Source organism: Chelonia mydas, chromosome 6 (genome assembly GCF_015237465.2).
Source record: "Chelonia mydas isolate rCheMyd1 chromosome 6, rCheMyd1.pri.v2, whole genome shotgun sequence".
NCBI lineage: Eukaryota > Metazoa > Chordata > Testudines > Cheloniidae > Chelonia > Chelonia mydas.
In genome coordinates, this window is record NC_051246.2 from 76,325,574 (window position 1) to 76,348,406 (window position 22,833).

Sequence of the window (22,833 nt, forward strand, 5' to 3'; positions counted from 1 at the left end):
CACACATGAGAGTGCTGAGAACACAAGCTTGGTACACGAGCATTTTGGTCTTGATGGTAAGCTTTGAGTTGTTCCATGCTCTTTTAGTTAGTCTGCTAAAGGAGGTGGCAGCCTGAGGATGTTGTGAAAGCCAAGACTATAACAGGGTTCAAAAAAGAATTAGATAACTTCATGGAGGACAGTTCCATCAATGGCTATTAGCCAGGATGGGCAGGGATGGTGTCCCTAATCTCTGTTTGCCAGAAGCTGGGAATGGGCGACAGGGGATGGATCACTTGGTGATTACCTATTCTGTTTATTCCCTCTGAAGCACCTGGCATTGGCCACTGTCGGAAGACAGGATACTGGACTAGATGGACCTTTGGTCTGACCCAGTAGGGCCATTCTTATGTTCTTATATTCCTACGTGAACATTTAGTTCTTCATTCAGTGAGAGGTTGGTGATCACTGTAGAACCAAAATAACTGAAATTCTGGGCTACTTCTAGCTGGTTTGCATTTAAGGTAATTGAAGGATCTTGTGGAACCCCTGTCCTAATACAACCGTTTTCTTAATGCTGATGATCGACAAGCACCTGAAAGGCGGTTCATGAGCTTTATAGCTTCACTATAAAGACACATGCAAGCAAGATATGAAGGAATTTGGAATTGATCCTGACCGATGGGAAACTTTGGCAAGTGATCGTAACAAGTGGCGCCATTGTCTCCATCTGGGCATCAAAGTCCATGACAAGAGCTGACTCCTACAGCTTGAAGAGAAAAGAGTACATAGGAAGCAAGCAGCTCCCAACCAAGATACATACATTTGCAGCAACTGCCAAAGATCATGCAAATCTTGGATCAGACTATTCAGAGACATTGCAAACCAACTACATCATAGGCTGAAATTCCCACAGACTTGTGCAGATGAAAGGATGCCAACAAACTTATAAAAGGGATTATGCTAACTTGTGGGCAAGCTAATACTCTGGAGAGAGAGAGAGAGAGGGAAATCGAGATCTGACTTGTTGGCAGATAGGGGTGGTTTGGTTCTGGAAGCATTGACAGACCCATGTTGCAGTGGTCTGTTTGCTAGAGCTTGGTCTAAGCCATAAGGTTTGGAACCAGAAACACACGTTCCCAAAATGCAATGGTCTTTAGATCCTGGATATTGGTATAGGCCCATCTTTATCTTACATATGAGAATATTCTCTCCTATTTTCCTGATTTAAAAAAACAATTCACTCCCACTTGGACAAGATAAACCCATTTTATAAATAAACCACACAAGCACTGTGTGTTGCATTTAAAATTTTTCTACTTTTCTAGGTGTGGTGTTGAGGGATTTTTTAGGGCTGTCAAGTGATTAAAAAAATTAATCGCGATTCATATGCCTGATTAAAAAAAATAATCATGATTAATTGCACAATTAATCATGCTGTTAAACAATAATAGAATATCATTTATTTAAATAGTTTTGGATGTTTTCTACATTTTCAAATAGATTGATTTCAATTACAACACAGAATACAAAATGTACAGTGCTCACTTTATATTTATTTTTATTAGAAATATTTGCACTGTAAAAAACAAAATAATATTTTTCAATTCACTTAATACAGGTACTGTAGTGCAATCTCTTTATCATGAAAGTTGAATTTACAAATGTAAAATTATGTACAAAAAATAACTGCATTCAAAAATAAAACAACGTAAAACTTTCGCGTCTACGAGTCCACTCAGTTCTACTTCGGCCAATCGGTTAGACAAACAAGTTTGGTTACAATTTGCAGGAGATAATGCTGCCAGCTTTTGTTCACAATGTCACCCGAAAGTTAGAACAGGCATTCACATGGCACTGTTGTAGCCGGCACAGCAAGAAATTTACGTGCCAGATGCGCTAAAGATTCATATGTCCCTTCATGCTTCAACCACCATTCCAGAGGTCATGCGTCCATGCTGATGATGGGTTCTGCTCGATAACAATCCAAAGCAGTGCAGACCAACACATATTCATTTTCATCATCTGAGTAGATGCCACCAGCAGAAGGTTGATTTTCTTTTTTGGTGGTTCGGGTTCTGTAGTTTCCACATCTGAGTGTTGCTCTTTTAAGATTTCTGAAAGCATGCTCCACACCTTGTCCCTCTCAGATTTTGGACAGCACTTCAGATTCTTAAACCTTGCGTCAAGTGCCATAGCTATTTCAAAAAATCTCACATTGGTACCTTCTTTGCGTTTTGTCAAATCTGCCGTGAAAGTGTTCTTAAAATGAACATGTGCTGGGTCATCATCTGAGACTGTTATAACATGAAATATATGGCAGAATGCAGGTAAAACAGAACAGGAGACATGCAAGTCTCCCCCAAGGAGTTCAGTCACAAATTTAATTAATGCATTATTTTTTTAACAAGCATCATCAGCATGGAGGCATGAACTCTGGAATGGTGGCCGAAGCACGAAGGGGCATACATATGTTCAGCATATATGGCATGTAAATACCTTGCAATGCCAGCTACAAAAGTGCCATGTGAACACCTGTTCTCACTTTTAGGTGACATTGTAAATAAGAAGCAGGCAGCAGTATCTCCCATAAATGTAAACAAACTTGTTTGTCTTAGTAATTGGCTGAACAAGAAGTAGGACTGAGTGGACTCCTAGGGTCTAAAGTTTTAAATTGTTTTTGTTTTTGAGTGCAGTAATGTAACAAAAAACCCTACATTTGTAAGTTACACTTTCACGATAAAGAGATTGCACTATGGTACTTGTATGATGTGAATTGAAAAATACTATTTCTTTTCTTTATCCTTTTTACACTGCAAATATTTGTAATAAAAATAATAATATAAAGTGAGCACTGTACACTTTGTATTCTGTGTTGTAATAGAAATCAATATATTTGAAAAGGTAGAAAAATATCCAAAAATATTTACTAAATTTCAATTGGTGTTCTGTTGTTTAACAGTGCGATTAATCGCAGTTAATTTTTTTGAGCTAATCGCATGAGTTAACTGCGATTCATCGACAGCCCTAGTTTTTTCTATTGTACTGAAAGTGTCCAGTTTTTTATTTTTAAACAAATAATGCAGTTCACATGGCAGGATATGTCCCACATAAAAGTCCTTTTTCATTGGACAGGAAAAAAAGTTCTTACACTACAATGGACTGCTTGAGAACTTACCTAGCAATTTGTAAAGGAGATTCAGAATTTCCTTCCATGCTGTTCCACTTTCCTCCCTTGCAACTCCTGCAAAATGAGCTGCACTGTTGTAGACGTTTAAGCGATCGATGCAGTTCAAAACTAGTGCCAGCATTCCCTAAAAAACGACATGATATAGAGGAAAATATCCACATATTCCTTTGAATTTTAACACATTTGCTGAGCTACATGCTGAAAAGCCAATATTGTTTTAAACACATGGGGAACAATTGTGCTTGAAATTAGAGTTTTTTGAACATGCATTTTTCTGTATCCAAGCTATAAATATCCTCTTTTGAGGATGATTCAGCTTTTTTTTTTTGTTGGCTTGCCCACGAGAGTTTAATCTAAATGCTGTACACATTAAGGAATAAAGAGCATGACAATCTTACAAAGACCTTCTTTACATTTTCTGTGAATGGAATCTGACTCACATAGAAACAGCTCTAGATGCAGAACTTTCCTTTTTTATTAATGGAAACAACTAATTCCAGTCAGACCAACTGATACCACTTACGAATTTGTCCTCCATAAAACCCCTGGTGATTAGAAAAAGGCTGGAATTTTGATAAGCCAACAAAATTGTCTCAAGAGAAACAAGTCCAAATGCCTGAATAAATATTCTGAAGGGAGCTGTAGCTCACGAAAGCTCATGCTCAAATAAATTGGTTAGTCTCTAAGGTGCCACAAGTACTCCTTTTCTTTTTGCGAATACAGACTAACACGGCTGTTACTCTGAAACCTCAAAAACTAATGTATTTTAAACATCTCTAAATATTACTTAAAATAGATTTTTCTATACATAAAAATATTATAAAATCACAGCTATGTAGGAGTGGAAGGGACCTCAAGAGCTCATTTAGTCCAGAGGTTCTCAAACTGTGGTCTGTAGACCACCAGTGGTCCGCAAGCTCCATTCAGGTGGTCTGTGGATAGTTCCCTCTAAGGTGCACACCTGGGTTGCCACACACGAGAGAATGAAGGGCCACCTATCTAATTAGTGGAGCCACACAGACGTGGCTCCACTAATTAGGTGTCTGGACCCTAGAGAAGATGCACATGTAAGGTGAGGTGGCGGCCATGGGGGGGAATAGAGGTTAGGTGGGAGGGGGCAGTGGGGTGAAAAGAGGGAATTTGGGATGTGTAGGGCTGCAGCAACCAGAGAAAGAGGCAACTTTCCCCAGCTCCAGGGCTGTGGCTGCTGGGGAGAGACAGCCCTCCTTCCCAGCCTCAGCTCTGTGGCTGCTTTGGCAGGGGAGAGAGGGCACATCCATCGCACTAGAAAGTTAAGACTACTGATATTAAAATATGAGTTGTGTGCTTTTATTTGTAGAACAAAAAAAGTTAATTATTATTAAGTTTTTTTTTATATAGTGCTTTTATCCAAAGAGCTTTAAAATAGTTAGCTAATGGTACAAACAACATTTGGAAAGATCACTAAGTGGTCCGCCAAGACCCTCAGAAATTTTCAAGTGGTCCATGAAAAAAAAGGTTTGAGAACCACTGATTTAGTCCATTCCCCCATGCAAAGGCAGGAATAAGTACACCTAGATCATCTGTGGCAGGTGTTTGTCTGATCTGTTCTTATAAACCTTCAAGGACAGGGATCCCAGAACTTCCCTAGGTAATCTGTTCAAGTGCTTAACTACCCTGAAAGTTACAAAAGTTTCTCAAAGTATCTAACCTAAATCTCCCTGCTTGCAAACTAAGCCAATTACTACTTGTCCTATCCTCAATGGACATGGGAAACAATTGATCACCTTACTTATTTTTTAAACAACCTGTACATATTTGAAGACTGATCAGGCCCTACCTAGGCCTTCTCTTCCCTACACTAAACCTCCATTTTTTCAACCTTTCTTCATAAGTTAGGTTTTTCTAAAACTCTTATTTGTCACTCTAATGTGGACAATTCCCAGTTTGTTCCCATCTTTCCTAAAGTGTGGTGCCAAAACAGTACTCCAGCTGAAGCCTAATTAGTGTTGAGCAGAGAAGAACAATTACCCTCTGTGTTTACATCTGACACTCCTATTAATACATCCCAAAATGACATTTGCCTTTTTTGCAGCAGCATCACACTGACTCTCATTCCACTGTTTTCCAAATCCCTCAGATCTTTTTTCTGCAGTACTACTGTCTAGCGTTATTCCCCATTTTGTAGCTGTGCATTTGATTTTTCATTTCTAAGTGTAGTACTTTGCACTTGTCTTTACTGAATTTCATCTTTTTGATTTCATACCAACTCTCCAGTTTATCAAGATCATTTTGAATTCTAATTGCGTCCTCCAAAGTGTTCGCAACCCAGTTGCAAATTTTATAAACATATTTTCCACTCCATTATCCAAGTTATTAATGAAAATATTGAATAGTACCAGATCCAGGACAGACCCCTTGTGGAACACAACTTGATATGCCCTTCCGGTATGACAGTGAACCATTAAAAACTATTCTGAGTACAGTCTTTCAAACAGCTGTGCACTCACCTTATCATAATTTTATCTAGACCATGTTTTTCTAGTTCAGTTATGAGACTGACACTTGGGAATGTGTCAAAAGCTTTACAGAAGTCAAAATACATCACATCTACTGCTTTCCCCTTTCCCACTAGACTGGTTATCTTGTCAAAGGAGGAAATTAGGTTGGTTTGGCATGATTTGTTCTTGACAAATCCATGTTGGCTATTACTTACCAGCTTTTTATCCTTTAGCTTTGAATAAATTGATCATTTAAAATTTATTCAAATATTTTTCCGGATATCAAAGTTAGGCTGACTGATCTATAACACCCTATCACTGGTGCTGGAACTAGGGGAGCTGAGGTTGCTGCCGCACCCCCTGGGGCTTAAAGTAGTAATAACAACCCAAATACATAGTTTCTGCCTTGAACACCCACACTATAAAAATTGTTCCAGTACCACTACACCCTAGCTCCTTCTTTCCCCCGTTTTGAATATTGGTACTATGTTTGCTCTTCTCCAGTCCTTAGGGACCACACCTGTTCTCCATGAGTTCTTGAAAATAATTACTGAAAGTGAAGATACTGCTTCAGCTAGTAACCTTGGGTGAATTTCATCAGGCCCCATCTACATGAATACATCTAACTTATCCAAATATTGTTTAACCTATCCATTCCCTATTCTGTCATGAGAGCCTTCCCTCTTGTTAATATTAACTGTGTTAAGCATCTGGTCACAATTAATCTTTTTAGTGAAGACTGAAGCAACAAAAAGCATTAAACATGTCTCTCTGTCTCATCTGTTTTTTTGCTCTCCTTCCCCATTAAGTACAGAACTTGTACTTTCCTTCATCTTTCTCTTGCTTAGAATGTATTGAAGAGCCTCTTTTTATTGCCTTTTATGTCCCCTGTAGTTGTAACTCATTTTCATTACTTTATAATAATCTCAGAGCCTACCAATGTTAGAATTAAGTAGTGTATCCCCTTCCATAAAACTGGGATTTCTCTGCAGTATAAAGCTCTTGTTTTTAACCCTCAGGGGTTGGCAAGCTATCAGACCTTAAACTCATCATTGGTCCAAGACTTAACATAAGCCATCTTGGGCCTCTCATGTAATTTTTTTTGGGGGGGAGGGAATAAATAACTTCTTTGTATCAGTATGATTTCATTAATAATGACACTTGTTTGAAGATGCTCAGAAGAATGAAATATTAGACTAAATACAAATGGACATGGATTAGTAGACAGCGACCAGGTGAGGCAGTCAAAGGTGCATGCTAACAGCAATGTAGCATATGATTTTACAATTTACTACATATACCCACAGCAAATACGTACACACAAATCCTAGTATTCATGCCTCTGGAAGACAAACATTTTGTTTTCCTATTAATGCTAGTTATAGGATATGCTGAAACAATCTAATAATCCCCCCTCACCTCTTCTTTGAACAAATTTTGTCTGTTTTTGAGTGAGCGAAGTTTGTTTTGCTTATCTTCATGTTCTAGTTCTTCTTCTGGAGGCTGGAAATAAGTAATCAGGTCTTGCAGGGTCTCAAGTACCTCCTCAATAGGCAGGGCGATGGGTGCTGCTGTTCTGTTGTTTCCACTAAGAATCGAGAAAGAAAGATTGACAGTAGTAACCTCTCTATACAATTTACGTTACAATATTAATATAGCAACCTATTGGCCTTTTGATATCTAAAGCAGTTCCTTTTACACATATGACCAGGAATGGCTAAAAATAAAATACTTGCTACGTGTGCCCCAAGTGTTAACATTAGGCAGCAATTAACCTGACTTGCCAGTAACTCATACAACAGTTTATTGGATATTCCGTGAACAAACAAGCCTGCCTGAAGCTGGATCATGATATTCAGAGAAGTCCTATGGCCTGGTTTATACAGGAGGTCAGAGTAAAAGATCACAGTGATCCTTTCTAGCCTTAAAATCTATGAATGTTAGCTCCTACATATGTGTAACATGAAGGGGAAGAAAAAAAATGAAAAAGAGAAGAGACAAAGCGAGTAAACAAGATGATAAGGGAAAACAACAAGATAAAGAAAACTGCTATTTCTTAATTTTGTAATGGATTCTCTAATAGAGATTGCTCCCATTAAATGTCAATTGGGATGTAACAAATAGATCAATAGTGGTACAAGGATAGCCTCATATTGCCATACAGTTTCATATTTTTGCAAAAAAAAATGAAAGACATATCTTTCTAAGAGTGTGGAGAAGGGATCATAGTACTTCCACAGTAGAACTGATTGGAAAGAAAATCCCCCTTCACAGAAAATTTTAAAGAAAATGCAAACCATTTCTTTTTCAGCAAAATTGACAGAAAAGCGCACATACACTCTCCATGACAACATTCAGTTATTAGGAAAACCCCCCAATTTTCTATCAAACAGTTTTGATAGAAAATTGTTGATCAGAACTACTCCGCACATCATATAGCAGCTGTGGCTATTTTTACAACATCTCTTAGAAAAAGAGAAGCAGGAGAAAGAGACAGCAGTATTTTCAGTAATGTTGTTTAGGTCAAAGAGATTGATATTTTCCAGCTCTATTACTATGATTCCCCCCCTCCTTTTGCTGTACAGTTCCCTTGTATCACTAAATACACTGAAGAAGGAAAAAATGAAATATGTTCTTCCAAATGAGCTTTGGTTATTGTCAGAGATGGGCCTGAATAAAAATCCAATAACTTAACATGCCCCAAGCTGAGGAAAGTTCAGATCCAGATATAGATCCAAACGTGAAAGCTTTGAGGCCATCTCTAGTAATGTTTGTGTTCTCAATTTCCATCTTTGCATTACTTCTCTATGCTACCTCCAGATTTTTCAAAATTGCACACCAAGATTCTTAATTTCACTCTTTTCTTACACATTTTCCCAAAGTCATTAGAAATTAATGCACACAGAATCCAAACTTCCCTTTCACCCTAGAAATCACCTTGCCAGAACATGAGACACAGATCTAGATCAGCACAAGGAAGATTGTATTTTCACTTCCTTTGAGATACACATGATGCTGGATATTAAAGCATGTTATTCTGGAAGGTTGGTAATACAACAACCAATTTTCTCCAAGGAGGGAAAAAGAACAAGAGAAAAAGCAGAAGTAGCATACTGGATTCACAATGCAACACACCAGAAATGTGCCTCCTGATTTAAAACACGCTTTCAGCTACAACATATATCTAAATATTATAGTAATTTCTATCTTCCAAAAGGGTAAATTTATCTATGCACATATTTGGCTTCTGTATCTGAACTCCAAACTATGACTGGAACAGACAGTTCAGAATTATTGTTTTTAAAGTCTCAACCTTTATTAGGCAACTAAAGTCTTATAATACTAATCTAACTTGCAAAAAGAAAAGGAGTACTTGTGGCACCTTAGAGACTAACCAATTTATTTGAGCATAAGCTTTCGTGAGCTATGCTCAAATAATTTGGTTATGCTCAAATAAATTGGTTAGTCTCTAAGGTGCCACAAGTACTCCTTTTCTTTTTGCGAATACAGACTAACACGGCTGCTACTCTGAAACTAATCTAACTTGATAACTGACGGCAATGATTCTAAACAATACTGTAGACCGTTGTAAACAAGTTGGCTACACCGCAGTTGATCAAATCTTTTTTGGCATCATATAGTTTTTTTAAAAAACCCAATCCAAGACAGCTGAAAAACTTAGGCTAAGTATTCATTTGCATGAATAATGTAAAAGTAAGTTAAATGTTTTTCATTGAGAAAAGTATCTACTTTGTAGATACAGTTGATTAAATACTGGCTTAAATAGTTACCTCTGATATAGCAAAATTGGACAATGTGACAAATCTGACATCTACTCTGGCTGAATTTGACAGTTTTGTTCACTGAGGTCCAAGATTTTTATTTAATTTTTTTTGTGAAGTGGGGACCCTGTCTGCAATCTACAATTTAGATGCTTGGTCTTCATGACTGGTAAAATCTAGCATAAGGGAATTTTGTTCTAACGTTGGCTGAGATTAATATCTCTTTGGGAAAGGAAAATATTACCTTCTCTCACATGCGTGGTACAGCAGTTAGGCCAACTACTGCCCTGTTTTTAACAACCCTTCATGAAGAAAGTTATGGAGAAGATTGTGATAGGAATATTCTGGTGTTATGTGGAGATCTCCAATTTCCTTGACTGCTTTCACATGGGTTTTCAATCCAGTTACAGTGCACAGACAATGTTTAATCTCCTCAGTTGCTGCTCTCCTCCTATCAATGGACAGAAGTCAAATGTCCAAGCGGATTTGCTTAAAACTGTCATCAACCACTGATGCCACAGGGTTTTGTAGACTTTCCTAAGGTTATGACAAGGTTAGATGGGGGCAACACTTTACTGGTTTCATTCTTTCTCTCAGAGAGAATCAAATGGTAGTGATGGCTCATCTACCCAGAGGGAAATTGTCATGTCCTAGTGTCTAGACAAGATCAGAACACAGATGAGACTCGATCCTAAAATGGAGGGATGCTGACTGGGTAGGAGAAGCATCCTGACATCATGATAGAGATGGTGTTAACACTATTACTTTGTTAGCAATACATTAGGTTTTGTTAGTTAGTTGCATAGTTTGGGGATGAATGTGGATCCCTGTTCATTCCTCAATTTACAACTAATATTAGGATTATCCTGATGTGCTTCCCCCCACCCTATTTCCTGTTGGTTAAATTACTACACATGCTTCTTTCTGAAGCAGACATAAATACAATTATCAACACATATTTGAGATACCACAGCCAAAATGATGTGTACGTAGTAGACACTTGAAGAAAAAATGGTTACCTACCTTTTTGTAACTGTTGTTCTTCAAAATGTGTTGCTCATGTCCATTCCATTCTAGGTGTGTGCGTTCCTACATGCACAGTCGTTGGCGATTTTTGCCTTAGCGGTATCTGTAGGGTCGGCTGTGGTGCCCTCTTAAGTGCCATGCTCATGCGCTTGTATATTAGGCACCACCAGCCCTATGCCCTCTCAGTTCCTTCTTGCCAGCAACTCCAACAGAGCAGCAGGAGGGCAGATAATGGAATGGACACGAGCAACACATCTTGAAGAACAAGTTACAAAAAGGTAGGTAACCATTTTTTCCTCAGAGTGCTTGCTCACGTTGATTCCATTATAGGTGATTCACAAGCGGTATCCTTGGAGGTGGGCTCGGAATTCTCGGTCTTGCAATATTGCTCTACCAAAGCCAGCATCATCCCGGGCCTGCTGCGTAGTGCGTAATGGGACGTGAACGTGTGGATGGATGACCGGATGGATGACCAGATGGCTGCCCTGCAGATATGCTGGATCAGCACTTGGGCTAGGAAAGCTGCCAAAGAGGCTTGCACCCTGGTTGAATGGGTGGTTCCAATTGCTGGAGGGGGCACCTTTGCCTGATCATAGCAGCAGCGAATACAGGCAGTGATCCAAGAAAAAATTCTTTGAACAGACACTGGACGACCTTTCATTCTGTTAGCCAATGTGCCAAATAATTGTGTCGACTTGCGGAATGGCTTGGTCCTGTCAATGTAGAAGGCTAGCACCCTCCTGACATCTATGGAATGCAACCTGTGCTCCTCCTCCTATTTATGTGGCTTTGGAAAAAAAGACAGGTAAGTATATGTCCTGGCCCATATGAAACTGAGAGACCACCATGGGCAGGAACGCCGGGTGCGGCTGCAGCTGGACTTTGTTCTTGTAGAAGACCATATAGGGAAGTTCCAAGGTAAGTGCCATAATCTCAAAGACCCTGCAGGCAGATGTTATTGCAACCAAGAACACGACTTTCCGGGAAAGGAGGAGGAGGGAGCACGAAGCAAGAGGCTCGAAGGGGGGACCCATTAGGTGCAACGGCACTAGATTCAGATCCCACAGAGGGATGGGGTGCCGGACTTGAAGGTGGAGATGTTCCAGGCCTTTGAGGAACCTGACCATCATGTCCTGAGTGAAAACCGACCCGCCCTGAAGCAGAAGATGGAAGGCTGAAATAGCAGCTAAGTGGACCTTAATAGATGAAAGGAACAGGCCTTGGAGCTTGAGATGCAGAAGGTGGTCTAGGATTAACTACAGTGAAGCCTGCTCGGGCCGAATACCTTTATTTGAGGTCCAACATGTGAACTGCTTCCATTTGACCAGATAGGTCGCTATGGTGGGGGGCTTTCTACTGCTGAACAGGACCTGTTGGACACCAGCCGAGCACTCCTGCTCCTCCGCATTTAACCACGCAGCAGCCAAGTTGCCAGGTGCAGCGCTGCCAGGTTCAGATGTGGAAGACTGCTGTGGTTTTGGGACAGCAGGTCTGGCCAAAGCAGTAGCTATAATGCAGCAGCCACCAAGAGGTCCTCCAGCATCGTGTCAAACCAGTGCTGGCACGGCCAACTCGGTGCTATGAGGATAACCTTTGCCCCGTTCTGCTTGATCTTCATGAGGACTCCGTGAATTAACAGCACTGGAGGGAAGGTGTAGAGAAGGCCCCTGACCATGGGAGCAGAAAAGCATGCGAAAGGGAGCCTCTGTCAATCTCCCAAAACGAGCAGAAAACATGGCATTTCCTATTCTGCCTGGACACGAATAGGTCCACCTGGGGAGTCCCCCACCTCTGGAGGATAATGCTGACCACTTCCGGATGGAGTGACCACTTGTGGCGAGACGAGACGGTCCTGCTGAGGTGATCTGCTAAAGCGTTCCTAGTCCCGGGGAGGTGTGTGGCTATGAGATGGACAGCGTGTTGAACAGAGAAGTCCAAGATCCTGAGGACTCCTTTGCAAAGGGTTGACAATCTGGCTCTGTCTTGCTCATTGATATAGAACACAGCCACTGTATTGTCCATCAGGACCTCGACCATCCTGCTCTTTATGTGAGGCAGGAAGGCTTGGCAGGCCAAGCGTACCACTCTGAGCTCTGTGATATTTATGTGTAGGGAGCGATCGTGACTTGATCAACAACCTTGCGTGCTGAGATCGAGATGCCACCACACTTGATGCCAGGCCTTTTATGAGCCAGTCATTGAGGTATGGGCAAATTTGAACACCTCAACGCCACAGGTAAGTGGCCACTAGTGCTATGCACTTCGTGAACACTCTTGGGGCTGACGAGAGACTGAAGGGCAGTGCCATAAATTGGAAATGGCACTGGCCCAACACAAAAGGAGGAATCGTTGTGTCCTGGGAGAATGGAAATATGCGTCCTTCAAGTTGAGGGTGGCCAGGGAAACCATGTGGAACTTCAACTGTCTGAGGAGCTTGTTGAGATGTCAAAGGTCCAAGATGGGTCTGAGGCCTCCTTTCACTTTCACAATTAGAAAATAACAGTAATAGACTCCTTTCCCCCTCATCTTGAGAGGGACCTCCTCTACTGCCCCCATTCTGAGGAGGTTGTCTACCTCCTGGATGAGGAGTTACTCATGAGAAGGGTTCCTGAAGAGGGACGGGGCAGGGGGTGGAGGGAGAGTCGGCCAAGAACTGCAGGGTATAGCCTAAAGATATTATGTCAAGCACTCAATGATCGCAGGTCAGCCACAACCAGGCTGACCGGAAGGGGTGCAGGCAGTTGAGGAAAGAGTAGGAAGGTGGATCCTGGGATGTGACTGGGGCACCATCCTCGAGTGTGCCCTCAGAATGCCTGTTTCTGGCTTCCTTGGTTCCTGGAAGGGCCAGGCTGAGCAGATGACCAGGAAGACAAAGGGTGTTATCATTTAAATCCCTTGTCTTTGTCCTTTTTCCTATAGGTGCTCAGCTGGGGAGTCCCCCAGGACCTGGACAGAGGAGGCACAACTATATACAAAGGAGATAACCATAGCGGTTAAGAACGGCTAACACTCTTGCAATTCAAGATGAGGCACTCTGACCAACTGTCACAGATGGTAAGAAGGAACTCAGAGGGCGTAGGGTCGGCAGCACCTAATATACCAGCACATGAGTATGGCACTCAAGAGGGCACCACAGCCAACTCTGTGGATACTGCTAAGGCAAAAATCTCCGATGACTGTGCATGTGGGCATGCACGTGCCTAGAATGGAACCTACCTGAGCAAGCACTCGAAGAATGTCTGATGTTTTAGGATGCAGAATGTAGCCCCACTTACTTAATGGAGTTTGACCATTGGGAGCATAAAACACCTATTCTCCAAACTTTGTAAAGGGATGCAGTTCACTTCTGGATAGAAATCAAGGGGTTGATTTCTGAGCTACAAAGTCATAAATGGTCTGAGTCCTAGCTATATAAGGGAATCACTCCTTCCCCACACATAGCTGGGACGAACTCAGATCAGTAAAGATGGTTCTGTTAACACTCTAAATACGAGCATTTTGGGGACCAAGTTAAGGCATTTTTGGTGGAAAAGCCTTGACTCTGGAATTCAATTCTCTCATTGATCCAACAGAGCTGAGACTTTCCAGACATAGTGCACAGCTCATCCATTCTCTCAAGGCTCTGTTTCTTGGTGGGAGACAGTCTGCTGCATCTGGAAACAGCCTATTAAGGGCACATGATGGTAAACATTTCGAGAAAATTTACAAATGTTTAAAAAAGTATATGATGGGGACATACTATCAGTAATCTTGGGGCCAAATGAAATTTGGGAATCTGGAATTGGACCCAAATATGAACTTTCAGCACTCTATGCTGTTTGGATTCATTGTTCAAGTTTGGCTGATTGTAGAGACAGGCATTACTGGCAAAGCTAGGTCCCGGATCTAATTATAAATCTAAAAATAATTAAATTAAAACATTTCAGTATATTTGAAAATAACTACATAAAACCCACTATAGATAATGCTGTGCCATATACCTTATAAATTGGCTAAATAAGCTGGAAGTATTGCGAATGATTCGAGCAGCCTGGGATTCTTCGTGTTGACACCTTTGTAATGTTAGACCATCATCCATATGTCCTTCTTGGTGTAATATAACCTATGAAATGTAAAAATAAAATCATGTTTGGAGAAAAATGTGCAATTGCAAATATAAAGCCTATAATTAGACAAATAAATTGCATTTGGCAGAAACAATATTTCAAATGTAATTTTAATACTTTGTACCTCTCGCTTCAATATTGTGCTAAAATCTCCTACCTAATTTTGAATTATATATATAGTATTTATATAATAGCTGAAATCCACTTCTAATACTGATAATTTGCCTATAACAATAATGCATAATGAATTCTTCAGTCTCTTCTAGCAAGACCACTTAGAAAATGGGAAGAGAGATTATTAGTGAACCTTTGAGATTCTTTAAGCTTCCTTTTAAAGATAACATAACAAAATTTCAATGTAAAAACAAAGATGCTTTCCTTTCTAAGCTCTACCTTGCAGGAAAAGGAGGACTGAATTTACTATTTTAAGAATCACCAGTCTACAGGACTCCTGCATGGAAAAACTACCAACAGGAAAACCAGTTAGAGTGACAAACATCTATAAGACATACTACCCAGCAAGAGGAATGATGTTTTGAAAGCATCGACATGTACCAAAAACTTCTCCTGATTCATCTAACCATTCTTACATTGACCTGGGTTCCTGATGGATCACCAAACTAAGTACAGTCAGTCCAGGCCTTTCTAGATGGGAGACCTCAAAGAAACACTTAGGAACTTCAAGAAGTGGTACTGATGTTTTAGTAGGTCTTACCTCTGTCCTTCAACTATTCCCCCACCGTAATAGCATAAGATGAGAGAACACCATGCTGACTTTTGAAGATGATGTAAAACCCAGGTTCATTTGGAGTCATTCAATTCCATGGCACTTTTGGCCAGAGTAGTATGATTTGCCCTGTTGTCCCATTTTTGCCCCAGTAATTACATTCAAACTATCTGAATACCCCTTTCATCTTAAGCATGGCTGAAATGATTAATATCAGTTTGTTGAGTTTGTAAAGTGAGAAAGGATCCTTGAGGGTGTTAAATATATATTTAATGCCCCCATAAACATAACCACTGATGGATGATCACAATGCGTCAGCCACTACTAGCTGTAAAACTAGCATCTGCTGAAATAATTTTCCTTTCAGATATTGAATACCTTGCAAAAAGAATGACACATGGAGGTTACTTAATTCTTTTGGCACCTGTTCCATATCATTGGTGCCCAGCACAACATTTTCATTTTCTCATTCGCACAATGTGTTCCAACTGTACAATCTACCATAACAAGCTCTAACAATAAGTTGGGGAAATGCTGTAGATAAACTATGTTAATACTAACTCCATTATTCTAAACAAAATGTCCATGGACTTTGAAAAAAATAGGTGGTCATGTGCCTCCGACTAAAGAAATCACTTCAACACATCTCTCCCTTATAATGGAAGGTCAAGAGTGAGATAGTCTACAATTTTTGGGAATTAAAGAGAATGCCTCAGTATAAGGATTGCCCTTTCTTTTCATCAGCTCAGATCTGAGTATCCCAGTCTCGATTTTAAGCGATATCAGTATTATCTGGATCCCTACCTCTTCACTACACACTTCAGTTACTTTCTAGTAAACTGTATCATAAAAGGGGAATACTTCCTACAAGCATTATAAGAAGTTTATAGAACTGCTCCATGAAATTAAAATGCCAACAGATGTCCTGATCTGTGAACTAAGTAAATCTTGTCCTAATTTGTGCCTGTGTTTCTCCAGCAGGGAGGATGCAACGCAAAAAGAAAGCACCAGAGATAGATGCTGCATGTTCTATCTGTCATATTCTTTTCTCTCCCATTTTATGTGCGTTTTCTTCATTTTGTATTAAAGGAAACAACAAGGGCAAAAACAGCTCAACAGCATCTAAACTATCTTCCTCCGGCACAAAAAAAGAAAACCACAACAGTATCTTTAATATCATCTAAAAAAACCCTGTCAAGTAGGCAGGGTCCCCCGTTTAAAACCAAAAAAACCAACTTCTATAGAACTAAAGTGAAAGGGAATAAGGGAAATTGTTAAAATGAAAGCCTTATTTGTGTCTTTCAGTGTTAAATGTTTAACTGCTTAATGCTGTAACAGTAAAGGTTTTCTTAACACCTTATCCCTAATTGGGCCTGAAAAATCCTCCTTCCTTATCAACATGATAGGATGAGATGCTTTGGTCTTAGATTCCCTTCTAGGTGTAGGGGAAGAGACACTGCAACAACATGTAGTACTGAAAAAGTAATACAATTCCCCAAATCTTCTACATGTTATACTAGCAAGTAGTTAAGAAGGAAAATATAAAGTTTGCAGTAAGTCTGCCCATTTCGTCTAACAAAAATAAATAAAATTTTAAATTATGAGGGTATTTCCTTTTTATCTTGAAATCTGCTTAAGTAAAGAGAATTAAATATTTAGAAAGTTAGAGGTTTTCTCCGATGAAGTGAGCTGTAGCTCACGAAAGCTCATGCTCAAATAAATTGGTTAGTCTCTAAGGTGCCACAAGTACTCCTTGTCTTTTTCCGTAAGGTGAGCTATCTATGAAGAGGTTTGATTTGTTTCATTTGTTCAGTAAGACTGTTTTCAAATTCTTTCTTGCAGCTATATGGTTTTCCTAACTGAGACCAATTGAATATCATGGGTGCCTTAATACTAGAGGTTGACTAAACCCTATATTTGGGAGCCTTAATATTATAAATTGACTAAATCCCATATTTGGGCAATCGTAGTGACCATTAGGGCTCAGTTCTGCAAGTTGCTGAGCACTCCAGGAACTGATGAATATATATAACTCCACGTGGCAGGGTGCTACTAGAGAGGCTTAATCAGTTCCTGGGGGGATTGGATTGGGTCTGTGCAGATAGCCTGATGCTTGCCTGGTAAGGGACCGCACCTGCCAGCCTCGTAAGCATGAGCTAAAAGGCTGGAAGTGAGGTGGGGGGGTGGTCTTTATTCAGGCCTAATTTGATGGTGTCATATTCTAATCTGCAGAACTGGAATTAATTTGCAAACTTGACACCATCAAATTACACCTGAATAAAGACTGGGAATGGCTGAGTCACTACAAAAAATAATTTTCCCTCTGTTGATACTCACACCTTCTTGTCAACTACTGGGAATGGGCCACATCCACTTGATTAAATTGGCCTCATTAGCACTGACCCCCGCACACACTTGGTAAGGCAAATCCCATCTTTTCATGTGCTGTATGTTTATACCTGCTTACTGTATTTTCCACTCCATGCATCTGATGAAGTGGGTTATATCCCACAAAAGCTTATGCCCAAATAAATTTGTTAGTCTCTAAGGTGCCACAAGTACTCCTTGTTGTTTTTACTGATACAGACTAACATGGCTACCCTCTGAAACCTGTATATAGTGGAAACTGGTGCTGCGGACTTGATCACAAATAAAGAGCATGGGTGTTGCACCAGCCTGAAGTGTCCCTGAGTCTCTGAGAAGAGGGGGAGAAGGGCCAAACTGGAGGGACATGGCGTGCGCCACGTTACACTCCTACTATGTTCAATGGGGGTTTAAGGCACTCAACACCTCAACAATGTCAGGATGAAAGGCAATATGACCCAATTGATCTCTTACACCTTTAATTTCTATGATTTTAGTTTATACTTTTATTTTTTTAAACGCTTACCTTTCTTTTCAAGGGTCCTAAACGTGGTGCTTTAGCATCCTGTGCTTGATAAGTCAGCCACAATGCACTGGTTACATGCTGGACAAAACAAATGGAATCACCATACTTTATTTCGGCAACTCCCATGCCTTCTATGTCCCGTTTATGAACGGTTTCCAGTTTTTCCTTTAGTTTAAAAAAATATAAAACAAACAATAAAATGCAAAAGTATTAGTTTAATCTCAATAGTACAAAGGCAAACGTTATACTCAGTAATGTTGAATAAAGCCTATACTAGCAACTTTGCTAACAGATGAAGCTAAAAGTACACCTTTACATAATTTATTCCTTGATCTAACCAAATCAATAAGTTACATTCTAGCCGCAGAAAAAATGCGTATTTTAACTCTTCTTTCATTGTTATAACCATTTTTAAGCACAACAACCAACCAATTAAATAAATAAGCCCAATAAGTTCAACTTTTGTGAGGATTTACTCAAAGCTAGCATTACATGTATGTTAACCCCCTCCCCCCAAAAACAGAAAACAATTCTAGTTCACTTTTTATTCACAGTTAATAAAGCAACACCCCATCTGCTCTGCAGCAGACACTGGTTTCTGAATTGTTCCTCTGTACATGACTAGAAATTTTGTGGCAGCTTCACATAAAAAAAAGCTAAGAATTTTATTGAATTAAATATGAAAATAAATATAAATAAATTTGAGTGTGATTTATTTTTATATTAAAGTTCAATTAATTTTCAATGTGATTTTTGAATTTACAAATTGTATATGTAGAGAAAGTTGCTTGGGATTGTGGGATAAACAAATTAGCTGGTTATTTCCTCCACAATGATCAGGAATTAATTAGTTAATAATGACAAATTTAGAGTTAGCAAACCATGTGAGATTAATGGGAATTATTCACATCTCTCCTACTGTTGTATAGTGCTTTTTGGAAACTCAGGCTACCATTAGACCACTTTACATTCAGTTCACAACTGGAAGGTTTTCTTCCCACTGAAGCAAATACTGAAAAATGATCCCTCACTCTCACAGATCTTGGGAGACAGACCAGTCCTCGCTTATAGACAGCCCCCCACCCTGAAGCAAATGCTCACCAGCTATCACACACCACACAACAGAACCACTAACCCAGGAACCTATCCCTGCAACAAAGCCCAGTGCCAACTCTGTCCACATATTTATTCAAGTGACACCATTATCGGGCCTTATCACATTAGCCACGCCATCAGGGGCTCGTTCACCTGCACATCTACCAATGTGATATATGCCATCATGTGCCAGCAATGACCCTCTGCTATGTACATTGGCCAGACTGGACAGTCTCTACGCAAAAGAATAAATGGACATAAATCTGACATCAGGAATCATAAAATTCAAAAACCGGTAGGAGAACACTTCAACTTCTCTGGCCACTCAGTAAAAGAATTAAGGGTAGCAATTTTGCAACAGAAAAGCTTCAAAACCAGTCTCCAACGAGAAACTGCTGAGCTTGAATTAATATGCAAACTAGATACCATTAACTTGGGTTTGAATAGAGACTGGGAGTGGCTGGGTCATTACACATATTGAATCTATTTCTGTAAGTTAAGTATCCTCACACCTTCTTGTCACCTGTCTAAATGAGCCATCTTGATTATCACTACAAAAGATTTTTTCTCCTGCTGATAATAGCTCATCTTAACTAATTAGCTTCTCACAGTTTGTATGGCAACTTCCAGCTTATCTGTATGTATATATATATATATCTTCTTACTATATGTTCCATTCTATGCATCCGATGAAGTGGGCTGTAGACCACAAAAGCTTATGCTCTAATAAATTTGTTAGTCTCTAAGGTGCCACAAGTACTCCTGTTCTTTTTAAGGGTTTTTTTGTTTGTTTGTTTGTTTTTTAAATGAAAGTTTGAGTGCCAGTGTACAATTCTGGAACAAGAAGTGGATTCTGCAGCAAATTCTATGACTGCAAAACTAACAGGACCCGGACAGTAAATTAAATAAGGAAACAGAACATTTGGAATTTATTATTTTAGTATGGGCTTTTCTACATGGCAATTTAAGGTACAGCAAGCCAGGTTATGAATGTACAGAGCAGCAACATGCTGCACACTAAGTGGTTGTGTGGACTCTCCTGTTGTTCGCTAAAAATTTGAAACAGTAGTATGTCAAAAGTTCAATACAGAACTTTTAGTGAGCAGTAGCAGGGTCCACACAGCAACTTAGTGCATGGCAAGTCAGGGTGTGAATGTTCAATGCACTAGCCTGCTGCGCACCAAGTCGCTGAGTAGATAAGCCCTATGATTCCAAATATTTCAGTGCATTGTAAAAAACAGGTATAGCTACTATGTATCTAAATAAGTACTATAGTAGAAATCTATACTCTCTGTATAATATCATTTAATAGTATTACATTTATATGTATTTTGCTTATTTTATTATTATTTTGTAAATGTTTTAACATTTATTACGGAGGAATATTAACAACTTTCCTCTAGTTACAGACAACATTTATAGTTCAGTTAAGTGGTTGATTCAATGTCATGGTGGAAGCCCAATGTGGAAAGAGGGAGTTCTGAAAGTTCAACAGCCCAAACATACAAGGGACTTCAATAATCAGTTGTTGCATTGACCCGATCCATATATATGGTACACGCACTAAGGAAAGAGAGTTATGAAGAGACTGATAGCATGAATTAAGAAAACTGCTGTTGTGACTATAGATTGAGCTCATTTGTTAACACGATTTATGCTCTGGTTCTTAAAATAGATTTTTTTTTTAGACTTGGACTAAACAGATTTAAGATTAAATGTTCAAGTTGCTGATGTCATCTGCAAGATTGCCTCACACTCTTACTGCATTTCACTGAAAGCATTTCACTCTTTATCAAAAAAGTATTAATACTGCTGTGAATGCAATTGTAGCAAAGCAGATCGCATTGCCGTAGATAGATTAAGCCAGCAGTTCCATCATGCCACATATTCAGATCTAGAGGCAGAGAGCATGTATTTCAAAAATCATATTTAGACTCATTGGTACATGAGTACTAGGTTAATTGTAAACATTTTTTCATCAATATTTATTTATTTATTTGAAGACCTCCCCCAAAACATATCACAAAATATCGATCTGATTTCTGGTGTCAGGCAAAATGGATCCTATGGATCTAACTCAGTAAGAGCGGGAGGCAATCTTGCAGATGACATCAGCAACTTGGACATTTAATTTTATGACTTTAAAAAAAAATTAATACATGGACTGAGCATTTCTGATATTTACAGTCTTTCTAATGTTACCAGGGTTAGGCCAGTCAATGCTTCAGGCATAGACAGACCCACCAATGTTACTAAGATTATGTTTACTATTAATGTTCCAGTGATGCAAGGATGAAGCACAAGGTATTTGTCCTCTCTAAAATTCTGTGGTAATACCAACTTCAGGCCCCAGGAAATCAAAATGAGTTCTTTACCAAGGCCTGGCTCAGGGTTTCCACATGCTCCCCCTACAGTTAGGCAACAGGCAACCTTCATTCACTATCTCCCCTAATTCCTTCCACAAAGCAGGTCCTTAACAAACACGAGTTCTATCTAATATCTAGATAGGTATTTATACTGTTTGGGTATATTGATAAGCCTGATTCAGTCTTCTCTGTGTGCCAGAAGTCAGAGCACAGAAGTTAAGGATGGTGGAGGGCTGGGAAGAGGGCTTGACACTGAATTAGAGGTCTCAAATCAGAGTAAATCAACTGAATTATTTTGTAAGGGTCCCCGATTTGCTCAAACTCATAATGAGAACGACCAAAGTAAGAACTGCCACACTGGACAATATCAATAGACCATACAGTCTAGTATCATCTCACTGATAATGGTCAATGTTGGAAACTTTGGTGGAAAACCTAGCCCTCTCTCTGCCTCCAAATTCATGCAATACACATTGCTTAATATACTGCAAAGTATTGTATCCACTGCATGATTACTTAGTCCAGGCCAGGATATCAATAGACCCTTTGTGGTAACACTGTACAGCATCGGCTATTTTTCTCAGTCTGGGAGCTACAAAGTCAGGAAGAGCTATAGTAACTGTGTTTGTCCAGCACCCTGGATTTTAAAAAAATCCCTTTGTGTTTACTAAAGTTAAGTCCTGTCTCTTTCCCTTTGTAACATAACCACATGTCTGTGGTTGGAAGGTTTATTCTGATCCCAGTGCCCAAACAGCCTATGTCCTTGAGTATAACAACAGCACTTGAATGTTTTTATCTTACCTCTTTGAAGTCAAGATATTGAGATATTAAAAATAGCTATTAAAACATGAAGTGCATTTAATGATGTTTGCCATAACTATGTTAATTCTCTTTTCACTTGCATGGAGCTGCCACATTTCAATGTCAATTTAAGCCTGAACAGACAGCATTGCAATGCCAAGATGAAATGAAATTACCATGTACTCCTTGGGGATGCCATTACAATGTCAAAACCATGGGAAAATGTCAGATCAAGTTTATGGAGATTGTACTGTGACGTCCAAATGAGATGAAATTTCATCTAATTTCAGTGCATATTTATGGTGAGGACATTATGACGTTATGAACTTCTAAAGAGAGTATAATACAATGTCACAAATAAAATAAAATCATTTTGGTGCCAATTATTAAT

At 39.5% G+C, this 22,833-nt stretch overlaps 1 protein-coding gene across 1 annotated transcript in view; it reads right to left on the reverse strand.

Annotated features, from left to right (window-relative positions):
- Positions 1–22,833, reverse strand: part of RYR3 (ryanodine receptor 3) — a 481,354-nt gene that overhangs the window by 390,944 nt on the left and 67,577 nt on the right. The window contains exons 11-14 of the mRNA XM_043549389.1: positions 18,181–18,345; positions 14,438–14,559; positions 7,069–7,237; positions 3,158–3,293 (exon numbers count right to left, since the gene is read on the reverse strand). Of these exons, the coding sequence (XP_043405324.1) occupies positions 3,158–3,293; positions 7,069–7,237; positions 14,438–14,559; positions 18,181–18,345 (592 nt within the window). The remainder of the gene's footprint in view (positions 1–3,157; positions 3,294–7,068; positions 7,238–14,437; positions 14,560–18,180; positions 18,346–22,833) is intronic.